The sequence below is a fragment of a genome, unplaced genomic scaffold (assembly GCF_019419815.1).
Source record: "Pyrus x bretschneideri cultivar Hongxiangsu unplaced genomic scaffold, Pyrus_bretschneideri_v1 Contig1, whole genome shotgun sequence".
In the NCBI taxonomy this organism is placed as follows: domain Eukaryota; kingdom Viridiplantae; phylum Streptophyta; class Magnoliopsida; order Rosales; family Rosaceae; genus Pyrus; species Pyrus x bretschneideri.
The window spans coordinates 7,745,377-7,768,526 of NW_025999390.1; the positions used below are offsets into that span (position 1 = coordinate 7,745,377).

The 23,150-nt window shown below is 37.3% G+C and overlaps 4 protein-coding genes across 5 annotated transcripts; 1 reads left to right on the forward strand and 3 right to left on the reverse strand.

The window, feature by feature from the left end:
• Positions 1–1,753: 1,753 nt before the first annotated feature.
• LOC103946734 (protein MEMO1) lies at positions 1,754–4,760 on the reverse strand. Its single transcript, XM_009357513.3, has 8 exons — positions 4,579–4,760; positions 4,277–4,361; positions 4,071–4,139; positions 3,765–3,877; positions 3,418–3,529; positions 3,173–3,316; positions 2,533–2,707; positions 1,754–2,040 (listed from the first exon to the last, which is right to left on the reverse strand). Exons 1-8 carry the CDS (start codon positions 4,628–4,630, stop codon positions 1,915–1,917), a joined length of 876 nt encoding a protein of 291 aa, XP_009355788.1. The 5' UTR covers positions 4,631–4,760; the 3' UTR covers positions 1,754–1,914.
• An 835-nt stretch (positions 4,761–5,595) lies between these two features.
• On the reverse strand, positions 5,596–9,458 carry LOC103946735 (protein PHOX1). 2 transcript variants are annotated; one of them, XM_048583058.1, is made up of 4 exons: positions 9,226–9,458; positions 6,936–8,954; positions 6,612–6,852; positions 5,596–5,978 (listed from the first exon to the last, which is right to left on the reverse strand). In XM_048583058.1, the coding sequence occupies exons 2-3, from the start codon at positions 8,944–8,946 to the stop codon at positions 6,704–6,706; spliced, it is 2,160 nt and encodes a 719-aa protein (XP_048439015.1). In that variant the 5' UTR covers positions 8,947–8,954; positions 9,226–9,458; the 3' UTR covers positions 5,596–5,978; positions 6,612–6,703. The 2 variants fall into 2 exon arrangements, with proteins under 2 accessions (XP_048439015.1, XP_048439012.1); XM_048583055.1 differs by having other exon boundaries at positions 6,936–8,955; positions 9,222–9,458.
• Positions 9,459–10,519: 1,061 nt separating this feature from the next.
• LOC103946736 (calcium uptake protein, mitochondrial) lies at positions 10,520–13,809 on the reverse strand. Its single transcript, XM_009357516.3, has 7 exons — positions 13,391–13,809; positions 13,220–13,287; positions 12,464–12,687; positions 12,296–12,379; positions 11,983–12,196; positions 11,216–11,512; positions 10,520–11,109 (listed from the first exon to the last, which is right to left on the reverse strand). The coding sequence occupies exons 1-7, from the start codon at positions 13,752–13,754 to the stop codon at positions 10,942–10,944; spliced, it is 1,419 nt and encodes a 472-aa protein (XP_009355791.2). The 5' UTR covers positions 13,755–13,809; the 3' UTR covers positions 10,520–10,941.
• Positions 13,810–16,564: 2,755 nt separating this feature from the next.
• LOC103946739 lies at positions 16,565–20,551 on the forward strand. The gene is made up of 9 exons (XM_009357520.3): positions 16,565–16,775; positions 17,376–17,581; positions 18,315–18,496; positions 18,619–18,903; positions 18,989–19,047; positions 19,146–19,182; positions 19,310–19,381; positions 19,620–19,944; positions 20,072–20,551. The coding sequence occupies exons 1-9, from the start codon at positions 16,640–16,642 to the stop codon at positions 20,465–20,467; spliced, it is 1,698 nt and encodes a 565-aa protein (XP_009355795.2). The 5' UTR covers positions 16,565–16,639; the 3' UTR covers positions 20,468–20,551.
• The last annotated feature ends 2,599 nt before the right edge of the window (positions 20,552–23,150 follow it).

The window sequence follows — 23,150 nt, forward strand, 5'->3', positions numbered from 1 at the left end:
TTCCCACTTCCCACATGAAAGCATGAGTTATTTGTTGTGGAAGAACTATTTTCACTCCCTACCGAATGGCAAGGTCAGAATGAAACCTATATACAAATCTCTCGTTGTCACTTAGTAATAGGGTTTAGCTTCAAATCTTGTGGATGACGAGTTCAAAACTAATTTACACGATAACTCTCTTTGAAAAGAAATGGTTGGGGCAATGTTGTAGTGGGCCATATTAGAGGTTCAACGTTATGTATTAGGGTTACATGTCAAATTTAATTGACGACAATTCAGAATAACTGTAAAAATTGTCAGAGGTGAATAATAACACTTCTATTTGTTAATTTTCTATTTAACCTTTTGCCCAAAGATGGATTGATTTGGAAATCTCAAAAGATTTTAAAAAAGTTTAAAATTTTATGGATTTTCAATCAGAATTTTAAATAAATTCATGAAAGTTGAAGAATATTCAATTACAATTTCAAAAGAATTTATTAAAGTACCCTAAAAATCTGAGTGTGAATTCACTCGAAATTCATAGCCTCTATAAAAGTCTATTAAAACTCTGTCAAACTCCTTAGATTTATAACTCCTTTAAAATTCATAAAAATTGCAACTGAATAACCCTCCGAAATGGAAGATCATTAATATAATAAGGATAATTTTAATTAAACAATAATAAATAAAAAAACTAAAAATTAAAGTCCCCATGTTTTCTGCTCCTTTTTCCCTACTTCCTAGCATTCACTCTGCAAGCACTTTTTTTTCCATAACTCACCTATATTTATTTGTGTCCTTTGAATTGAAAAACTTATCAAGGGCAGGGACATGAATAAACAGGGTCTGAGAACGAAAAAGCGTGGGCGAATATCGTTTCCATATGAAAAATACTTTGCCTCTTTATATCTAAGGATCATTTCTTTCCCTTTCTCGAAAAGGATCATTCCTTCCTTACCAATCATAGTGTTTTGGCTCGTCACTTCAGTATATCTGTCAATTTGTGATTAGTTGGCAAGGATGAATCACTTCCTATCTGTAAAGGGTCACGAAGCGTATATTTATATGTAAGAGTGAAAGTTGTGTAGAGCTAAAAACTGGAGACTAGTTACATTGTTATTGTGGAATGAGGATCCTCTCCTGATCCTCTTTGTGAGGATCCCGAGAATCCTCCAATTACGTCCATTTATCGTATATCGTGCGATTAGTTTTTATTACGTACCATTTATATTCAATTTTAAATAAAAAATTTACAATGATTTATGACCGCACGATGTAAGATGAACGGACGTGATTGGAAGATTTCCAGAATCCTCACAAAGAGGATCCGGGGAGGATCCTTATTGTGCTCGTCACTTGAGCCTTCAACTTTCAAGTGAGCTTCTGAAAGCCTTAGCTTTTTCGAATTTTTCCTCATCTGAATGATATGTAAAATTTGGGGAGAAAAATTTATGCTATAGGTCAAGACTTTGTTTAAAACTGACTAGGCGTAGGCTTGGTTCGGTTCGACACACCCCCACCCCGTAACTGCCAACCCAACGGCCACCGTCGGTTGGCTTCTGCTCAACCAACACCGTAAACAATCGGTTAGGCTTACCAGATTTGTCCGTTTTCTTGTTGGAGCAACGAGATCTTAACACATGTACAATGGTTGGTCTGAGGTAGTGGAGGTCGGAGGGTGTCAATATGACCTTGGCTACATTTCAACCGTATCGTTTTTGTCCTTGGGAGAAATGATGATAACCAAAACATAATCCGATCCAATACTAAATATAAGAAATCAGCGAGGGCAATCCATTACTAGTATCAATCTACATGCAGGGGCACGCGAACCCGATGATTGTTCATGAATGCATATTTACTTTAAGTTGAACATTAAAATGAATTCGATGAAAATCAAATTGCTGAATGTCTTAAAGGATAGTACATCTTTTAAGCATCTACCTTTGCTGCCGCAGATGCATAACTTACGCTGCTGTCCCTCGTAGTTTTGCACTGACTTGACTGCTCGTATCGGAGAAAATTGATCTTTATCTTTGTTGAGCAATTCCTCAGCATCTGAATACATTGAGAAATATAGTCCAACAAGTTATGAGCAATGATCAATGAAGAAACATTTTGTAGTCTAGGAAAACTAAGCACAATTCTTGAAAAAAAATGGAATCTCCCTAACATTTTCCCTCTCAACATGATTTTGGTGACTTCAGTGTGTCAATATCGAATAGGTAAGTGCTAAACATAACGGGGATATCTTTAGGTTGCTTTCGTTACAGTATTGTACAATTTGATTACCGAGTTCCTAGCATACCTTTTATTTGTCTCCAGACAAAATGGTATAAAGGTCAATGAAACAGGAACGACACTGGTACTTTTTCATGATAGGCATAGCTTTTCAAGCTGAAAACAGCAATATAATCCTAAAACAGGTTTTACCCTGTTTCATTTGGGGTGCCATATTCTTGTATTGGTTAATGTCCTTTGCCAAATTTGAGGGAATCTATTTGAACTTGTTCCTCTTCAGACATTAAAGGGAATACTTGAGGCACTTACATGTAGAAAAACACTAATTGGGTGGCGCCCGCAAATGGTGTTATCAAACTCCGAAAGATACTGTTTGAACGCATCTGGATTTCCAGTTTCTATTATTTCCATTCCCATCCTGTCCAAAGCCTCAATAGATTTGTGTATGGCCCCGTGTTTCTTGTCATAGTGCATGTAATTGAACCTGAGAGAGAATAACAAGATTAGGCACGGTAAACAAGTAACAGTCTGGCTTCAATTATATGTGCACAAAGCATGGCAAGAGAAGAAAATTAGCAAAACAATCAAATATCATGTAACAAAACTAAGGATACCATGACATAGCATCCATGAAGAAACATTTAAATTGCTTTATTTTCCTTGGAACAAAGACAAAACAAAATATAAGCTCTAAAAGTCTCCCTAACTGTCCTACTGTAACAAAAAGTTGTGTTTGTGAATGCAAGTTTGCTTGCTCACGCACCGGGGTGTGAGTGTGTGTGAGAGAGAGAGACAGAGACAGAGAGAGAGGTGCTTAATGCATATTGCAGAAGATGCATGTCTGCATGCATAAGTGTAGATATGCACTGACATCTTGGACAAAAGTAGCAGTCAATTTAGCTAACAATGCCAATACTCGTTCCTATATAGAACCATGACTGGAACATACCGAGACCCCCAATGACAAAAATCTGATGACACAGAGAAGAAGTTTTGTGGATCATCCACATATTTCGCAAGGAACTGTCCATACATGGCTTCACTTTCAGCTTTAAGAGCACCAACCAATATGGGTACAACTTTAACTTGGTGCCTGCATCAGTATCGTCAAAAAGTCAGCCACGCCAAAGAGGATTATAAAATAGAACTCTGCTATATGAGAACAATAAATAAAACTATAGCGAATAAACATACCCCTCAAACACTTTAGCAAGATAAGGCAAGTGCATTTCCATGCTATGTTCAGCCTCATCAACGCGAATATCCATCAGATCAAATTTTCCAGAAGCTTTAAGCTCCTCAATCACTGACAAGTGAAAACAAACTGAATTTTAGAAAACCATCACAAAAACTAACAGGAAAGTAGTAAATTCCTGTAAATGAAACATGTGATATTTTCATTGTTATGTTATTAATACGTAGGTGTTGGTTAAAATGGGAAACAGAGAAATGGGCACAAACAATAGACATGATCCCTACATTTTGCGATCAGGTCATGCTGCTGCATTCACTGCTAAAGGTGTAAACAAGAATCACAGTACCTTCCAAATCAATAGGTAGGTCCCCAATGGGGGTCTTGTAAACCGTGGCCGTAGAAAGAGCACACTTTGGAGTGTAATGGTGGTGAGATGGACCGAGCAGGAACACCCGCTTACTGAAAAGGCAAGTTAGTCAGTAATCTAACAATTCGAAGACAGCTAATTTCCCATACCAATCAAGCTTTACAGGTTCGATCATGAGTCAACGCACAATTATCTGAACATAATCAGCTCATATTTTTACACTACATGATCAAAACAGTATTAGAGAGAACTAATCACAGACAACCCGAGAAGAACACAACTTACATGTTTGTTGGGTCAATGTTGCCAAATGCATAGGCAGCGGCACGACCAGAATAAGAATACCCTGCATGCCTGTAATCCCAGAGCCACCCACCACAATAAACGTAAATAAATAAGTTTTAGTTTTCAACTAATTAGTGCTTAAACACACACAAAAAAAAAAAAAAAAAAAAAAAAAAAAAGCAGAAACAGCAAAAGTATGAACTTACGGAGCAATGACACCTCGAACATCAGGAGATTTATTGAGCCCAGATGCTCTCAGCCATCCTTCAATCTCTTCTGATAACTTCTTAGCTGAAAAATCAAAACCTTTAGATTAAAAACTGATTTTTTTCACACAAATTGATCGGATGAATTAATTTTCTCAAAAGCTCCAAATCTGATGACTTTTTAGTTTTACTGCCGACCCAAATCACTAATTCCGCTTCTTGTATTCAAGGAGGCCAAAAAAATCAAACAGAGGGGTGTTATTTTCTCAGAAAGTGAGAGAGAGAGAGAGAGAGAGACTGACGATTGTCGGTGTACCAAGAACCGGCGTGCGATGCTCTTCGGACTTTCTCCATGGATGGAATTTGGGAGAATAAACGAAACCCTAATCAGGTGCAACGAATGAAGGTAAAACTGAGAGTGAGAGAGTGAGAGAGACGGACAGAAATCAGAATCTGAGATGATGCTTCTACAAGTTACCTTTCTTATGGGAGGAGACGGCTTTTGGAAGTTGGACTTTGGAGTGGGTGGGGTGACGTGTTGTTACTGAAACGAGTACTTCCGTGACGTTCCGTCTTACTTCCGTCTTCGTAGCACTTGGAAGTTTCTTTCTAGTATAAGACGGTGTATTATTAAATCGAAATATTATGATGTTAAAGTTTGTTTTAAAGTAGATAAAAAGTAATTTTTGTGAAATGTTTATGAAATAAATTGTAGTTAAAATACAAGTGAATTCTTAAAAAAGTGTTTACTAGTACTTTTGACACCTAAAAATATTATCTAAAAGCTCTTTTAGTCATTTTAAAAGCACTTTTAAGTCATTCTGAAGTTGTTCTTGTATGTTCAAGTTTTAATCATGCTCTTCGTAGTTTAAATTAACATGTCGGAAATAATAGTTATTGCTCGAACCAAAATTTCAAAACTTAAGACGTTCTAAGCCATGTTATATTACCATGTTAGTCTAATTGTTCCTGGAATTTGGAGTAAAACTTTTTAAGCGACTAAATCGTTACATGACTGAGCACATTATAAGAGAGAGAGAGAGATATACAGTTCACAAGAGGCTCAATCAAATTAGGAACAAAAATTTCTAATCTATATTTCTTATCACGTGATTGTGTAAGCCGAGGTACGATGCCGGCTACCAAAGTTGTTTTCCTGTAGATAATTCCTCAAGTAGACTGATACTAAGCATGGTTTTTCTAGTATGCACAAGAGATTACGATACACGGGAATCCTTGGCCACCCGTCAAGCCTCTCGTTCCTCTGGTGCATGTCATAGACCGAAGCATAGTAAAAATCTCCGTATCTCTTGTAAAGGTAAAGGAATAAAATCTTTCACTGCTATTTTATAACAATCACAAAAGCTTACAAAGTTTACAAGAATTGCAACTTACAAACGACATGACGACAAACAACAACAAATCTGGCCGAGCAGGCTGAGTGAGTAACAAGCAAAATTATGCCACCAACTTCCCACTTTGCTTATTCTTTGAACCAACAAATCCAAACAATCATATACCCTATACCCCAATCTGTGGAAAATTACTCTAACGACTCTTACAACAAACGAAACAAATGAGATCGATGACTTTGGGACCCGATCACCCTCACTCGGAATTCAAAAACTATGCAAACTTTCTGTTTGCTCCCGTAGCAAACAAGAAGATGAACGAACAGTCCACTGACAGAAAAGAAAAAGACCTGCAATCACCAAAAGAAAAGAAACTAGAGAGATTATGTTTCATTCAATCCAGTCATACTCGTGTGATTTTGCACCGACCATGAAGATTTGAAGTATTATAAAATTATAATAAAAAACAATCACTTAATGATTGGTAAACTAAGAGCCCTTTTGATACCCATTTCGTTATTAGTTTTTAATTTTCACTTTTCGTGCTTGAGATGTGAGGAAAGTATATGGAAAAATGGAGAGATGGGGGAAGACATAAGATGAATGAACAAAACAATATCTTGAAAGCTAAAACTTAAAAGCCTTTTGGTTTTAAGTTTCCATTTGCATATTTCGCTATACATGTCATTCCTATGTATTCCAATCTCTCTCTAACACAAAAATGAAAACTAAAACTAATAATGAGAAGTTATCAAACATGCCCTAAAGTACTTGACAAGCCAGACCACAACGACTGCATTTAAGTTTTATGTGTCAGGTTAAAAACATGTCTTTGGTTAAAAAATGGCTTTTCAACATATTTTGCACTCTCTAAAATCCATATCAATCCCATCAGAATTCAGCTATTCAAACTGTAATCAAATCAATATTTTAGGTGTAACAAAGACAATTTTGACATGCTTTAATTCGAAAGGACAAGTTACCTGTGCAACCACGCAACCTGCAAAAGTTGAACTGAGGCAACCTGAGGCATTTGTGCAAAGCCTCGAAAGGATACCAACTATAAACAAAAATTTCAAGCATGCTCCAAGATAGAATGAAGTTTTGGAACTTGCCGACGCAACAATGGCTCAAGCCGGAAAGAGGGAACACCAAATTGCCACCTTTTAGCATCATACATTTCATTCCATGCCTGTATTATCTCATCAATTTTGAACCCTAAACCTGCATTTGAATGAAGGTCTCAAATTCGAACAGCTCTAAATTCTAAAAGCCGAAAAAAATTTGCATTAACATGCGGTACTTACCTTCCAATGCAGTTTCATTGGAACAGTGGTTCTTTATCATCACGGCAATATCTGTTGGAGAAGCTCCACAAAGTTCAAACTTTTCAACAGAAACTTCTAAACATTCCTCCCAAGTAGGTAGCCCTAACTTATATTCCACAACGGAACGCTCATACAGCAAGGTTCCCCACAAGAGGTATGTCTGTGACTTCATATTTGCAGCATGCTCAGCAGCTTCATCAGCAGATACCTCTTGAATTAGGCCATCCAAACCCAATTTCTGCAATTGGGTGTTATATTTTTCTTCTTTGGACAGTCCATTTAGACGCCGCTCTTCCATCTCCTCCCACATCAGCATGCCCCTGTCCATGCTGTCCTCAGCCTTGTTATAAAGCTGAAGCACCTCCGAAGAAGGCTCTGTTTCTAGCTCATTCTTGCTTCCAATAGCATAGTACCAACAAAGCTTTGCTTGGTCAAACTGTTGTTGCCCCAGAGCAAGATAACCTTCATAAAAGTCGGGTTTTATTTTCACAGCCTCTTCGTACCTACCCTCTGCCTTCTTATACTCTTTCTTTGCCCAGTCATAGCCAGCCTTGATCAGTTCAGTAATGGTTTCCCTTGAAGCATTTTCAGGAAAGGAAACTCGTTTCCTTGCCCTAGACATGTGGACATTTCCCCAATTAAACAATGCCAAAGCCGCCATTTCTTGGAACTTATCTGCAGCAATGTCAAAAAGTTCTTGAGCATCCTCAAGTGTTACAGTATCCTCCATTGCCTCTGAGTATAGCTTCACACCAAGCTCATGAAGATCCAAATACGAATCAGAATCGAACCCAACATGGTTCTTGAACAATCGTGCAAACTGGATAACCCAATCCTCAACAGAAGTAGACCTTTTTTCCACTACTCTATCGTTTTCAGTATCCCCATTCTCTACAACATTACTTGGTTTTTTGTATTCCATACTCACCTCCCCATCACTCAATCCCTCGTAAATTGGTTCTTGATCAGGACTGACTTCTGATATGAATAATCTAAGTGAGCCCTGCATATCACAGGAAGATTCAGCTATCCTCAACTCATCGGTGGTAGTGATTGTAACCAAATCACCCTCTTGATCTCTATACTTAACAAGAACACCCTTCAAGCCAGGAAATCGATCCCTAACTATCTCCCTTGCCAACCCCATGCTACAATTCGCTGGCAGTTGTGCCCACCTTATATCCTCTCCAAACACCAGCTTCACTGGCCTTGCAACTACTTTTTCTTCCTCCACATGTTTTGTAAACAGTTTCTCTTCCTCAACATGCTTCGTAACCACTTTATCTTCCTCAACAGCCTTTGTAACCACTTCTTTATCCTTATCAGCACTCACCTTCTCTTCCACAACGACCTTATCCTCCATCTTCTGCTCAACTTTCTTACCCTTCTTCTTCAACTTCTCTTTCACCACCTTACGAAAACGAGCAGCAGTAGGCTTCTGTACATTAGCAATACCAATCTCTTTCTCATCATAAACAATACCCTTTTCATTCATCACCCTCTTCACACTCGCCAAAATCTCCAACGCACTTAGATTATTCGGTTCCATACTCAGCACAGCATTAACATCTCTCAATGCCAAATCCAACCTATTCAAAGCCTCATAACAATATGCTCTTTTTAACAGTGCTTTACTGTACTTCGGCGATACCTCTAACGCTAAATTACATTCGTTGATAGCTCGAGGATATTCCCCAATACCCATTTGTATATAACATGCTGCCATACTGCTATGCAGATGAGCAACTTCAAAATGATTCTGTGGAAGGAGTTTGAGGGCTTTTTCATACTTCAACATCGCACCTTCGTGATCGTGCTTCTGATAGAGCTTGTTACCTTCTTCTTTGAGTTCATAGGACATGTTGATGAAGATTGCAGTGTCTTCATCAAAGGCTTTTGAGTTTCGATCCGAGGACTTGCTGTGCTTACTGCCAGCATTCCCTGGCTTTTGAACCTCATGATCTTTCTTCTTCCCAATTGGCTTTCCCATTTGATATTCCTATAACAATTCACACACCCAAAAAACCAAGGAACATACAAAAATCAATCAATTGTATCTGGTAAAACCCAATTCAAATTCATGCATGATGGTGACCAAAAACAACTGTAACAAATTAACAGACAAAAAAATAAAATTACCCAAAAATTGAAGCTAAAGTAATTTGTACACACAAATTTTCAATCAAAATTCCAGAGATTAAACACCGAGACCCCAAATTTTAATTCCAGAAATTAACCACAAAAAATAGGGAAAAAATTTCTCACTAACCTGGTTGCTGTTCTAAGAGCTCCGAACCAGCAATTGGTGGATGCTAATCCAGAGAGAAAGAAAAACCCAAATCAGAATTTGATTGAATTTTAATGACTGGGGTATTGGAATTGTTGGGAGAGAAACAGAGTGGATATCGGTGGCTGCACAAGAAAATGCAAATGGAACGACGCATCATTCCCCCCTGGAAAGGGAATTTCCCTCTCCCTAGGGTTTCCCCAAGCAAAGTCCACGTTCCAAAGTGGCCAGGTCAACCTTCCAAAGTGGCATGGTCGTTCCCACCGTCCAGGAGCGCGCGTGTCATTAACCGCCGTATTTAGTTTGCCCCGCCACCACTTGTTTTTTGGTTTTTTCCGCGCCATATCTAAGAAAAACCTTTTGTTTGTATATGCTAAACGCTACTATCGAGCATCGAACATCCCAATTGCAGCAACAAATAGAGAAACGATCCAATTTATGATTGTGTACACAACGTCAATTATTTTAGGAACAATTGTTCGGATGATCAGCGATCCAAGCACTCGAGTGATCATTGTTTTAAACAACATCAACCATTTTTACGTCACTTATGTATAAAGTTGTTACTAAATCAGTAAATTCAAGTAAGGAAATCGTCTAAATCCACAATTTTCTTTTTATTCCTACAACAATTTTCTAACTTTATTGGTTTGTAGCATTGTCTTGATGGACAGTGATATATGTTCAGTGGCATAGGCACGGATGAATCTCGACCATTGTGCAGAATCCACTATAGATCAATAGCGAGAAATCATTCACGTGCACGTGTGCGACTAACTGCAACACAGGGTTGTCCTTGTTTTCATAGCAGATGTCATCCTCATGACGATTGTGTGTTTGGTAGATTTGCCATTACAAATATTATGTGGGATGTGAAGTGCAGTGATGATTGAGATAAGCTGGCGCCTGGTGTGATGGTGCTGGCATATATATCAGTGGGGATGCTCGAATAATGCAGGTAATAACGGTGGCAATGTTGACCTACATGTATTGGCAGCTCACATGGAGGGGTTCTTGTGTGCGGCAGCCGGTAGAGGGCATCAGACTCACCCGACCGGGACCAACCTGGGGTTACCGGGACCAAATACAGACCGTCCCGCTGTTTTTGTGAGCCTGCCGCATGGCTTATGAGGTCCGGACTGTCGGACGCAAAAATTTCTCCACATTTTCCAACATGAGTTTTAGTTTATGAATCACTCTGATTCCACGGGATGTAATAATTGGTTTAAACGAAACACAACGTTCATAGCTTATTAAAAAAAGAAACAAGACGACATTAACAGAAGCAATCTGTGAATCGTAACAATGATTCACATCTTTTCAGTTTCTTTTGTGGAATAGCTAGAAACATAACAAAGCATTTTCTCTAAATACGCATTCCACATAATGGAACTTCAGACTTTTACATTAAACGTAGGCCAGAGTTTCGGAAATAACTTACGCATCACATGTTGTATGCTCCTCCTCTCTTTATTTCTCTTGGCACGTGATTAGAGAGATAGAGATGTGTACGACATGTGAGACACAAGTTTCTATCAAAGGAGCACTACAACAGTTGACTGTAGTTGCCGTTAGAGCTACAATTTAATCTTAGCAACTTACAGGTTAAGCTTTACGAATTTACAAGAGGACTGAGCCCCCTTGAACTATCAAACCGGTATCATCCTAACGTCAACCGACAGGTCCAAGTAGCCAGGTTTAAGAGTCATGAATCATGACTCCCGTCTCCACGGGTTGAGCAATGTCCCTTCCCCGCTGCTGTAAAACTCTAACAAACTCATCCAAGCTTAAATTTCCATCTTGGTTGAAATCAAACAATTGGAAGACGATTTCCACCACGTTATCAGTGAGAGATACGCCACAAACCTGATATTGTACACATCATTCAATCAACATTATTACGATAAATAATTTGGATACCACAATCTGTTGCTATGGAGATCAAAGAAATAAACAAATATCAGCATCATACATGAGAAGCAGCACGTTGGAAATCCTCTCGTGTTAGCATCCCATTGGCTTTGCCATAGCTGAAAAGAGCCAAAGAAAAAGGCTGCAATTTTTTACGAAGCTCGGCAAAATTTTTGAATTCCTCAAATGTGATTCGCACGTCTCTAAGATGTGGTTTATTGCTCAATTCCTCAACCCGATCAAGCAAATTGCTTAGATGACTCATATCGGCAGAAGCAACCATGGACAAAGCAAAGTCCTTTGCCAATATGGTTCCTCGTAATTTATAGTCATAGTGGGAAAACTCCAACTTCACCATCTACAAATGCATCAAAGTTTGCAAATAAGAACAAATTTCTGAGGGAAAAAATGCACTCCAAGCGTTCCATAATCAAAGCATGGCAGGTAGCATCATCAACCAAATGGGTATGAAGACAAAGTAAGTTCCGAAAATCTCGTACTGTTGTAATATAAGGTCAGGCTGAAAAATCAAACCAAAAAACCTAGACTGGAAGAATTCTACGTATATTCTTCTAGATGTATATTAGTCCTTACAAATATAATTTGGGTGCTTCCATTTAGTCCCCATAATTTACTCAGTAAGCCCCCCTTTCTTTTCGTAAATTGTTCTACACAAATTTGGAAACAAATGCACACCAGAAAACGTATATTAGGTATTTCATGTCTGAAAGTATAATACCAATTTTATGCAATAAAAGCGATCTAGGAAAATTTAACATAAATCAAACATTCTAAAATTCAAGGGAATGAAAAGGATTGGGAACTTACTTCATCCTGTAAATCTCTCAAAAATTTGACAAATTTATCAAGTTGGAGGGAATCCTTCCCATCTTTGCCAAAAAAGTACTCCACAAGCCCTCCATCTTCTACGGAACCATGGACTTTTAGCCCAGGTCGAAGTCCCTCCCTGTGGTAAGCACCCTGTCTATTGCAGGCTCGCATCAAACCCATCACTTTCTTGAACTCTTCCTTATCAATTTGTCTGTGTATCGATATAAAGAGTCAAATCAGATTCACAACCATGGTGGAAGCACGGAAGAACAATTAGGAAACTTAGCTTGAAATTTGTACAAGTACTAACCCACTATCATCGAGGTCAAACATTTTAAAAGCGACACAGAAACTTGATTCTGGGATGCTGAGTAGTGTTACAAAGAAAATATACCTGTGACAAAGAACATTGTTAGAGGGGGAAAAGATCCAACATCCGCTTACTTCATGAGCCATAACCCGTAAAAGTAGAACTCACTCTTTAAAAGAAATATGCCCGTCATTGTTTACATCAAAAAGCATGAAAAATTCAGAAGGAGAACAGCGCAAATCACCAGGATTCCTTTCCCCTTTCAAATATCCATCTCTAACAAGGTTGGACTCAGATGGAGGGAAGACGGGCACAATTGCCCTCATAAGATCTCCTGGTGTCATAAGTAACTCTCCATCTGCAGTACTAGAGGATGCAAAGTACTCAAAAACCTTCATGTAAAACAACAGAGCCATCGGTCAACAGGAAGTTATATCATTAGATAATTCTCCTTAAGAAAAGTTTAACTCGAGTTTTCAAGCGCATAATTGTTCCAAGGAGAAAGTGAACAGATTTAAAAAAACGGTTAGACGGATAGATGCACATACTGGATAAATAAAACTAAAAGTGACAATAATTAAGATGGCCATCGTACAGCCTAAACAACAATTAGTAAAACAACATGAAAAGGTACAATACTTAACAGTAGACGAGATCTAACATACAATGGACAGAAACAACGAGCGTGCGTCGAATTCAGTATTAGAGGAATGTGTTTAGGAATCGTGACATCTATGCCGTCGGGCATTGTCAACTAAACTTATATTTTTGTTTTCACCTAGTTCTCGAAACTCCTTTCGATGTCAATTATTTCCTAGGCTTAATATGCAATGATAAAAATTCCAAATTAGACTATATAAACAATGAGTTAACAGATAATCTGAAATTAATTATGTTCTCGTATCTTATTAATATGGTGAGTACCTTCTCCGGCGGACTATACAACCTCATGCGCTTCTCGTAGTTGAAGAAAATTTTTCTCCTATAAGCATCTGCAAGACCCAATTAACAAAATTAAATCAAAAAATTTAAAAAAAAAAAAAACAAACAAACAAAATTGAAATGTTTATAGTAATCAGAAGCCACTTCACTTGCCTCCGAAGAGAAACCCAGGGCCAATTTCCGGCAAGGACAACTTCCGTAAAAAGGACCGTGACGGCCGATCCTCCACGGCCAGTCCCGACTCCGCCGTCGACCAGTCAGCGAACGATGACGTTTTGAATAAATCGGAATCGGGGGAAGACCAGTACAGAAGACCTACTCCCGAGCCCACCGCGAAGCCCGAGATCCATTTGAGGTACGAGCCATGGAAGGGGTTTTGGGGAGGGTTTGACTCGAAGTTCGACGCGGCGATCAGAGAGAGAGGCGAAGACGGTTGTGGTGAGGCGGACAGGTGGCGGACTGGGAGGCGTTTGTGGATGGACGGTGTGGATCGAATTAGGGATCGTAAGCGGGACATGGGAAAATTTTGCGCAAAATGTTGCAGAGGTAGGAAAGGATGGAGACGACGACGTTGTGAAGGTCGGAGAAGGAAATGAAGATAAGGGAACCTGGGCCGTCGGATTTGTACAAAAAATAAAAAAAAACCGGGGGCGGGAGCGCGCGCACATGGTATGTATGTTGGGTCGGTGAATACATTATGGGCCTGTAAAGGCCCAAAAATGATTGAACATGGCCCAAATATGTTCACCAATTTTTTTTTTGAACTTTAACGAAAAGCTCTTTATATTGTTCACTTTAACTAAAAACCACATTTTTACACTAAAAGTCAATCCTGGTACTATTCACTTTACCTTTTATTTTGTCTTTATCATTAAAACTCAAAGTTTTCAAACCATTTCATTTGTTTTTTTTGTTTTGGTGAATAGCCCAAATTTAGAAAATTAGACGTAAAATGATAAACTCTTCTATTAACGATCATGAGATTTGTATGTAAATAGTTCAGTTTAACGTGAATCATGATTTTATCACCTCACTATGGAATGACCTTTTGGTATATATAGGAAACGTTCGATAGGAATGAGTGAGTGAATTAACAACTTATAAGTTTACTATGGTTAAATTTAATTCTTTTGAGATATTTGAGAAAACTAAATATTGAAATATAATCGTCAACAATAATATATTTTTGATGATCATAAAACAGCTTAAATATTACTAGCATCCAAAACAGGCTCAAATTGTATGCAAGTGGTGTCAATGCACACTGTTCTCGTATTTTGCTAGCCCAAAATATTTGTTTTCATGTATATATAATATATATATATATTGTTATGTGCAAAATATTACAAAGCTAACGGTCATGTGCTTCCTAGGTTTCACGAGCGTAATGGGTTCAGAAAACTGCAAAGTTAGAAAGAGGGAGACATCGGAGAGAAAGGGAGAGGGATCTACATGTTCCGCCATTTTGGAGCTGGTTCGAGAAGAGTGGTGGAAGCCGACGCCGTAAGCAGAGAGACTGAATGAGCAACCAAACCCTAATCTATGCGGAGTAAGAGTGGGGCGAATATATGCGGAAACCCTAGTTAATGTAATGACTAAAATATCCTTGGGTCAGCTTAAGTGAGCTCGGCCGAAATGTTTAATAAAATTCCTGGGCTTCCTTCTGTCAAAGAATATAATGGGCCTCTTTTCTTCTTCAACACTTGGGCCTTTTGGGCTCCCTTTTTTTATGTCTGGGTAAGGGAAAGAGAGGAGAGACAAAATAATATGCAACACATAATGCCATGTAATTAAAGTGAGATATTTGGGGTTAAGTTTAAGCATACTTTATAATTACTTATAAAATCAAAGTTTAAGGGGGTGTATTCAATTGAGAATATGAGAGAATTTAATGAATTTATAAATCTATGGATTTTTATAGAGTTTAATTGATTTGTAGAGATTTTATATAAAATTTTAATTAAATTCCGTCGAAATCTTATGGAGAGATATGGGATTTGTGGATGCTTAAAATACACTACGAAATATTTCCAATTCCCTCTAATAACTAATTCCTCAACTTTATCAAATTCTTTAAAATTAATTTCTAATTGAATACACTTGAAATGTTATAAACTTCTTTAAAATCCTAATTGAGTACACCCGAATTTCTAAAGATTTTAATAAAATATCTTAAATATACCTTGAATTTTAGAAAATCACTTAAAATTCTGATTCAATACCCTTAGATTCATTAAAAGAATTAAAATCACTTAAAATTCTAATTATATACACCCCCTTAATCTCGGACTTCAGATACAAAATAAACGTTTTTAACCACTTAAATTACAAAACACATGAATAACCAATTTGATGCATACCCAAAATGTATCGCTTGACCGTTGACGTATGTGTCGCTCCCATTTCACAATATATCAAACCGATAACATTCACAAACACGCGCATAAACAATTGACCATAGACCTGTAACTCATAGCCCAACTTACAAATGAAAATTTATAAGGCCCAAACATTTTCGGCGGGAAGAAGAGAAAACCGAGAAACGCGGCTGAGATTGTGGTCCTACCTGGACAAAAATGGTAATTCCTCGAGGAACGAGCCGTTAAAGGCTAACACGGTTTTTGGGACCCAACACTGGCCTTTTTGAATTTCTACACCTCCGCAGCAGAACTTTTCATGATTTTAATCGATTTGCAGATTGACCAGTGTACCCTTCTTATTAAGTGTATTTTTATGGGTGTTATTGTTACAAACAATATGAAGATTAGAGTTTGAATTTGAAATACAGTAAGTTGAAGAAAAATGTTATACTCACTTATATAAATGTACCGGCTTAATTTTTTAGTATTCTTTTAAATAATTATCTATAATAATTATATGTATTTAATATAATAATTATTTGACGGTAATATATAATTTATGTGATTACATATATTATTACAACCTAACTATTGGTTATATTAAAATTTTCCACTATACTAAAAACCAAAAAATACATATTGAGCACTCTTCACATGAAATATAAAATAGATTTAAGGGAGTTATAATGAAAAATTCACGGTATTATTCATTTTAACGAAAAACCACATTTTTACACTAAAAAGTCAATCCTGATACTATTCACTTTATACTTTATTTTTTCTTTATCATGAAAACTCAAAGTTTTCAAGTCCTTTTGATTAATTTTTCTTAAATTTAAAATACCAAAACCTTAACTACTCTTTCCCATATAATCACCAACAAGAAAACTTTGAAGAGGGTATTTCTGTAAAAATACTTGTTCGGCGCAAAACCAAAAGCGACAACGACATACTGATTAATTGGGGGATGAAAGTATACAGCATTTCCGTCCCTCCTCCTACCCTTCTCCACTGCCTCTCTCTCATTCTGTGACTTCTCAGCATGTTAAATTACGGTTCTCTTCCCTCCTCTCTGCTTCTCCTTCTGCTCATTTTTCTCTTCCTCTCTTCTCCAACTTTCGTTTTCTTCTCTAATGGGGACTCAAACTTTCCACCCTTCCAATCACCACCAACTTCAGGTACTCACTTTACTTCACTTCTCCATGCATTTCCTCATTTGGGTTCTCCATTTCTTTGATATCATGCACGTTTCTGTGATTTGTGTTCATAGTTCATTCACCAGAAAAAAGACATTGAAACTTTTGAAATCTTTACTTCTTGCCTTCTAGGGTGGTAGTACATTGTCCACGGGTATCTGTGAGGATTTGTAGTGTAGTCCAACGTCGGAAAGTTGAAAATCTCTTTGCTCCCTTGTTGTTAATTAGTTTGGGGTAGAACCGCAACGTTTTACGTGTTATCACAACAGATTGACTGACGTGTGAAGTCCAACAGCTACATGTTTCATCCAATATGTTGTGCTGTATTTGGCATAATTGTTGTCACACACACGTGAGGAGTTTGTGGAGTGTGTGGAGTCATTGCCCACACCAAAATTCTTAACTTTACTTAAGCTTGTAATGAGTTGAGCTCCTTTCCCACCCTTGATTTGTGTATAACCTTAACTTCCTTCTATAAAATTTTTAATTGAATTTTTCCAAATTTTCAAAGCAACATATCAAAAGGCAAATATCTTTTCCCTTCCATTTTCCTTTATTTTTACTGATTTCTTTTACTTTTAGGGTGGGATTTTGATGGAAAATATGAAGTGGGGTATCAATGGGGGACTGGGAGATTCCTTATGGAGGGAGTCGAGGGACCCTTCGGCGCACCGGTTGAACGCTCATCGATTGTGTTAGCTGCAGAGAGAACACAGAGGAAAGACCCTCTCAATGGGTTCAAGAGGTACACAGGAGGCTGGAATATCAGTGATCATCATTACTGGGCTGTAAGTTCATCTCGCTTTTTCAACAACTTTTCTTTTTTGCTTTTGTCTTTTCTTCTTCTAAATTTATGTCTTTTATTATGATAAGGGTGCTTTTGATATCAGGGAGAAAGTTACTCCATTGTTGTTTTGTAGTTAAAACAAGAGATAGAAATTTACTTGAGTGAAATTGCTAGAATTTGTCAATATTTGTCAGCACTTAAAACATCAATTTGTAATAATTTCAACACCGTGAACTGATTTTATGATATTGTGTAGTACTTCAGGGTAAATGGTACAAAAATGTTGTATTACTCACTAGGTCATATATGAATGTGTTTTTAATGTTTTAATCGCAATACTTGATATCAAAATTCAAGGGCGAGCGACCATGAATATTGTTCACGAGGTGACCAAGAGATGACATACAATGCCAGTAATTGACGATTACAAAATTTCAAACATCTTTTAGTTCGTCTTTGAGGTCTTGGTCTCATTCTCACTGCAATATGCATATGAATGATGGTCAATCGTTCTGTTTGGTTTGTGACAAAGTAAGTTTTCCAGCGATCTTTGAGTGACTCATTCTGTCGGTTTTGTTTGTAAAACTTTGTTTGCAAAAATTTTGTTTCTTCAAATTTTTCTCTGAATGTATGTTATCGATCATCACTTAATAACACTTTCATTTGTGTTTAGTCTGAAATGTCTTTGTAAGTTCGTATACACATTCCTTATCTAATATTTTCCTCGAATGCAGTCGGTGGGTTTTACTGCAGTTCCCCTTTTTGCCATTGCTGCAATCTGGTTCCTGGGTTTTGGCTTGAGCTTGCTGATCATCTCCGTCTGCTACTTTTGCTGTCAAAGGCAGACTTATGGCTATTCTCGGACAGCCTATGCTCTTTCTCTTATATTCCTTGTGCTCTTCACCATTGCAACAATGTACCTCCCTCTCTCTCTACAAATATATACATATGTATAAATCATATGTGTGTGTTTGTGTGTATTTTTGACTTCATGTTCAGCTGCACTTGTTTAAAAACTGTGCTATTTTGTGATTACAGCATCGGATGTGTTGTGTTATACACTGGTCAACAGAGGTTTCACAGTAGCACAACAAGTACTTTGGAGTATGTTGTACATCAGGCAGATATTACAGTCGTACAATTGAGGAATGCATCGGATTATCTTGCTTCGGCCAAGCAGCTTGGAGTTGATCAAGTTTATTTACCTGCTAACGTTCAAACTGATATCGATCAAATTGGAGGAAAGATTAATTCTTCTGCTAATACCCTTGCCGAGAAAACCGTGGAGAATTCAAAGGACATACGAGATCTCTTAGATTCAATGTAGATAAAAACCTTTCCCTTTCTTTTTACTATTTTACGTGTTCCATATCTTTTGAGACCTTATTGGATCTTAATGTACATGCAGGAGGTTGGCGCTTATCATAAGTGCTGCCATTCTGCTTGTCTTAACTTTTCTGGGATTGTGTAAGTTGCTTGATATCCTTATGACGCTATACTCTGGTTTCCTAAACATCTTACTTTGTGGTACTTAATCTTTTCTCTTTCGCAACATGTCCTTCCAGTATTTTCACTTTTCGGGATGCAGTTGCTTGTGTACATGTGAGTTAGTTCCAACAATACCTCGTTTCTCTCTTTCTGTCATTTCTTTCTTTAGAGCTGTGTAAATTTGCGCTAAACGTTTGCTTGTTTCTTTACTCACCAAAGAATTATATCTTAACTGTTGCAGCCTGGTAATCGCAGCATGGATACTTGTGACGGGAACATTTATTTTGTGTGGCACGTTCCTTCTTCTACATAAGTAAGTCTTGTGATTACTTCCAGTTAAAAGTTCTTTCTTCTTCGACTTTGTCTTTAAAAAATGTGACTAGTTTTTAGATTGAATGGTTTCGGTTTTGTTTCCTAAAAGAAATGCTTGGTTCCTTGTTTCGCTAAATATTCGCCCACGACTGATCTTTTTCATCTGGTATTAACTATTAAGTAATAGGTATCGTCAATCTGTACCTAGAACTAACTATTTCTTCCCTTTGACATACTAGTGTGGCTGCAGATACTTGTGTTGCAATGGATGAATGGGTCCAAAACCCCGCCGCACATACAGCTTTAGATGATATACTGCCCTGTGTAGACAGTGCAACCGCCCAAGAAACCTTGCTGCGAAACAAAGAAGTCACCTTGCAACTGGTCGACTTGATCAACGAGGTCATCACCAACGTCTCTAACTTAAATTTCGCCCCCGCCTTTGTGCCAATGTACTTCAATCAATCTGGTCCCTTGGTGCCAACCCTCTGCAACCCATTTTTTCCTGACTTGACCGATCGAGTTTGCACTGCAGGCGAAGTAAACTTGAACAATGCAACAGAGGTACCGAACTCTGCGACATTAGTGCATAAAATAATCGATGGATAAAGTTTTCGAGGACATTAGTTTTACGGCTACATTCATAGACCAATTTAGCTAACCTCAAACACTTTCGCTCAAATTTTTCTAGGTATGGGGAAAATATGTCTGCCAGGTTTCACCAAACGGGATTTGCACCACAGCAGGGCGTTTGACCCCAACTTTCTACAGCCAGATGAGTACCGGAGTAAGTCTGTGTAACGGCTTGTATAATTATGCCCCTATACTGGTTCAACTGCAAGACTGCACGTTTGCTAGGGAAACTTTTAGTGACGTTTACCGGGATCATTGTCCCGGCCTAAGCCGGTACAGTAGATGGATCTACATTGGGTTGGTGATTGTTTCTACCTCAGTCATGCTCTCACTCCTCTTCTGGGTGATATATGGGAGGGAGCGGCGCCACCGCATTTATACGAAAGAGGTAATGGCTGAATCCGCTCAAGTTACTGGAGGAGAAAAGGATCTTGGTGAAATTTCGGAGCATTGATTCCACTGCTTAATTGTGTAACATTGCAAATGGATTCTTTTTGGTTTGAAACTTTCTGCATATTGAATGTTAGATTTGTCTTTATGCTTCTTGTTAGGCTGGTTTGGGGTTGCTTAAATTTTTTTAAAAGTAGCTACTTCAAAAAGTTGGGGTCTTTTTAGTTGTGTTTGGTAAATGAAATTTTTTTCAAAATCATAGGTCTAAAACAGCAAAAAGCAGAACCAACTTTACATATGCTTCTAAAAAAAAAAGGTTTGTTTTTCCTTTGGACGCAAGTGAACACTGCCAGTTAATGAAACTTTTATATTGACAATCTTACGCCATCATTTTTTGTTGTTGCTAAAAATACTTTCTATCACTATAATTTACCAAATACTTACTTTTTCACTATTTATTTTTACAGATCAGTAAAAACAGTTTTAGAAAAAGCAAAGCAATCTCAAATTTATGCAATTTGCATTTCTTTCATTTTTTGATAAAATAGTCCAATTCCTTTAAGGCCAACTAGTATTTGGGGTCGACTTCCCGCCTGAGTTTATGAAGAAAATGTTCTGGTCCTCGTGAATTATGAACCTGGAGTTCTACAAGCATTCAAAAATTTCGTGGTCATTACACCCAACACCCAAAAGAAAAAGTAAAAAAAAAAATTCAAATTTTATTTTTACAAGCATGTTTTCTTACTTGCAATGGAAAGAATCATGAATGAAAATTATTCGGAGATGAAACCTAGTTTGGGTTCTTCAGAAAACTGAGGCATTTCCCAGCTGTAAGCTTCAAATGGTCACCCGCACAGCAGCCATCCATGTGCTCAGTTGAAAGTTTCTCAACAAATTTCTACATTATTTGCAGCTCCAACATGTGGAGGGGATAGTGTTTCAAAATGATAAAAAAAAAAAAGTAGTGTCTTGGAGGAAAGACAGCAGCCTAATCAAGATTAGTGGAATTAAAATATGTTTTTAGAAGCAGCTTAACCACTTTCAGATGCAAAACCTTCTCTCTAATCTCAATGTTGATTTGACCAATTATTGCAGTTTTTTTTTTTTGGGGACCAATTATTGATACAACAAGGTTATTGTTTTATTTCTTTTTATTTTCCACAATTTATATTAAGTATCTTATGCTCAAAGGTGAAATAATGCCAATGAATTTTCTATCAACTAGAGTAATGTTTTTTTATTTTAATCAATGAAATATTGTTGTGTTGTTTTCACTGCATTAATAACTAATTTTAAAGTTTTGAAAATTCTTGGTTTGGTTGCAAACAAAGTGGTAGGGTTTCTTTATCTTGGGATGTTACTTGCTTAGGGTTGCCTTCAGGCATTTCCTTGTCCTTCAAATTTGAAACATGGAGGGTGGCCTTCATACATTATATTATGAGTCACTGCCACACATAAAATTGAAAATATTAACACCAATTCATCCTGGATTAGGATCCTCTTCTCTCCTCTTTCCATCCCCTCCTCTCACGTTCTCTATTTTGTCTTTCTCTTTCTACAAAAAATTGATATAAAATGTTAACGTGGCTTAACTGTGACTGTTCAAATAGGAGGAGAGGAAAGGGGAGGGAAAAAAAGAGGGGAGAGAATCCTACTCCATTCATCCTTGCTGGTTTTGAATTGAGTAGTCACAACAATACAATGTTCGCTTTTTAGTTAAAGTGATCTTCGAAATTGGTATAACTCATCGCTTTAGTCTTTAAGATTTAAAATCGATAGAAGTGGTATTCCTGAGTTTGTCTACCGTCAATTTTGTCACATCATTTTTGGGCCATTGTTTATTAAACTGAGAGTAATTTTGTCATTTTGATATTTATTTAACAGAGATTTTTCACATAAGGTTCAAAATAATTGACGGTTGACAAACTCAATGATCACTTTTATCGATTTCGAATCTTAAATACCAAAGTGGAGAGTTATGTCAATTTTAAAGACCATTTTGACTAAAAATCGTATAATTTTTGTTGCCACAGTGATATTTTCCTTCTTAATATTTTAAAATGTTCAAAGTTCAAATCTATCGTTTATACGCGTTGGTTGTAAAATTGAAAAGGGTAACGTATTGTTTGTTGCTTTCACTTCACCTATTACACAATTTCGCTGGTGTGCCTCCTTTGCCAGCCTTGTAAACCTCAATTGGCCCATACCAATCACAAAGGATCCTTATTTCTTCTTCCTTAAACAATTGACTACCAACGATTTGACATTTGAGTATTTATTAATTCAATTAAATTGCAAGAAAGACTTGATGAGATGGTGATAATGAAACATCTTATTCTATTATATACCACCAAAATATCTAAGTTAATGTTACAAAGTTTGTAGCAAATGTTACAAAGTTTTCTATGCTTCTAGCAATTTCGTAATACTATTAGGATCAACTTCAGAGCCATATGACCCCAAGGCTGTGCCAAAGGCCAAGGTGACATCTCCATTGACATATTCATAAACATTCACACACAAAATTAGAGTCAAGCACTGGCTTAAGCATATTTGATTACTTGTGGTACAATTTACGATTAAAAGGTCAAATAGTTGTGGTTTAATAGTTATGAGAATTGTTGTTAGCACTCTAAAAATTTGACACTCCAAATTTTCTATAATTAGAAAGAAAAATACACTTGCGAGGAGTGTAGAATGAGATTTTTTGAGTGCTAATAACAATTCTCATAGGTATTTGAGTAAAT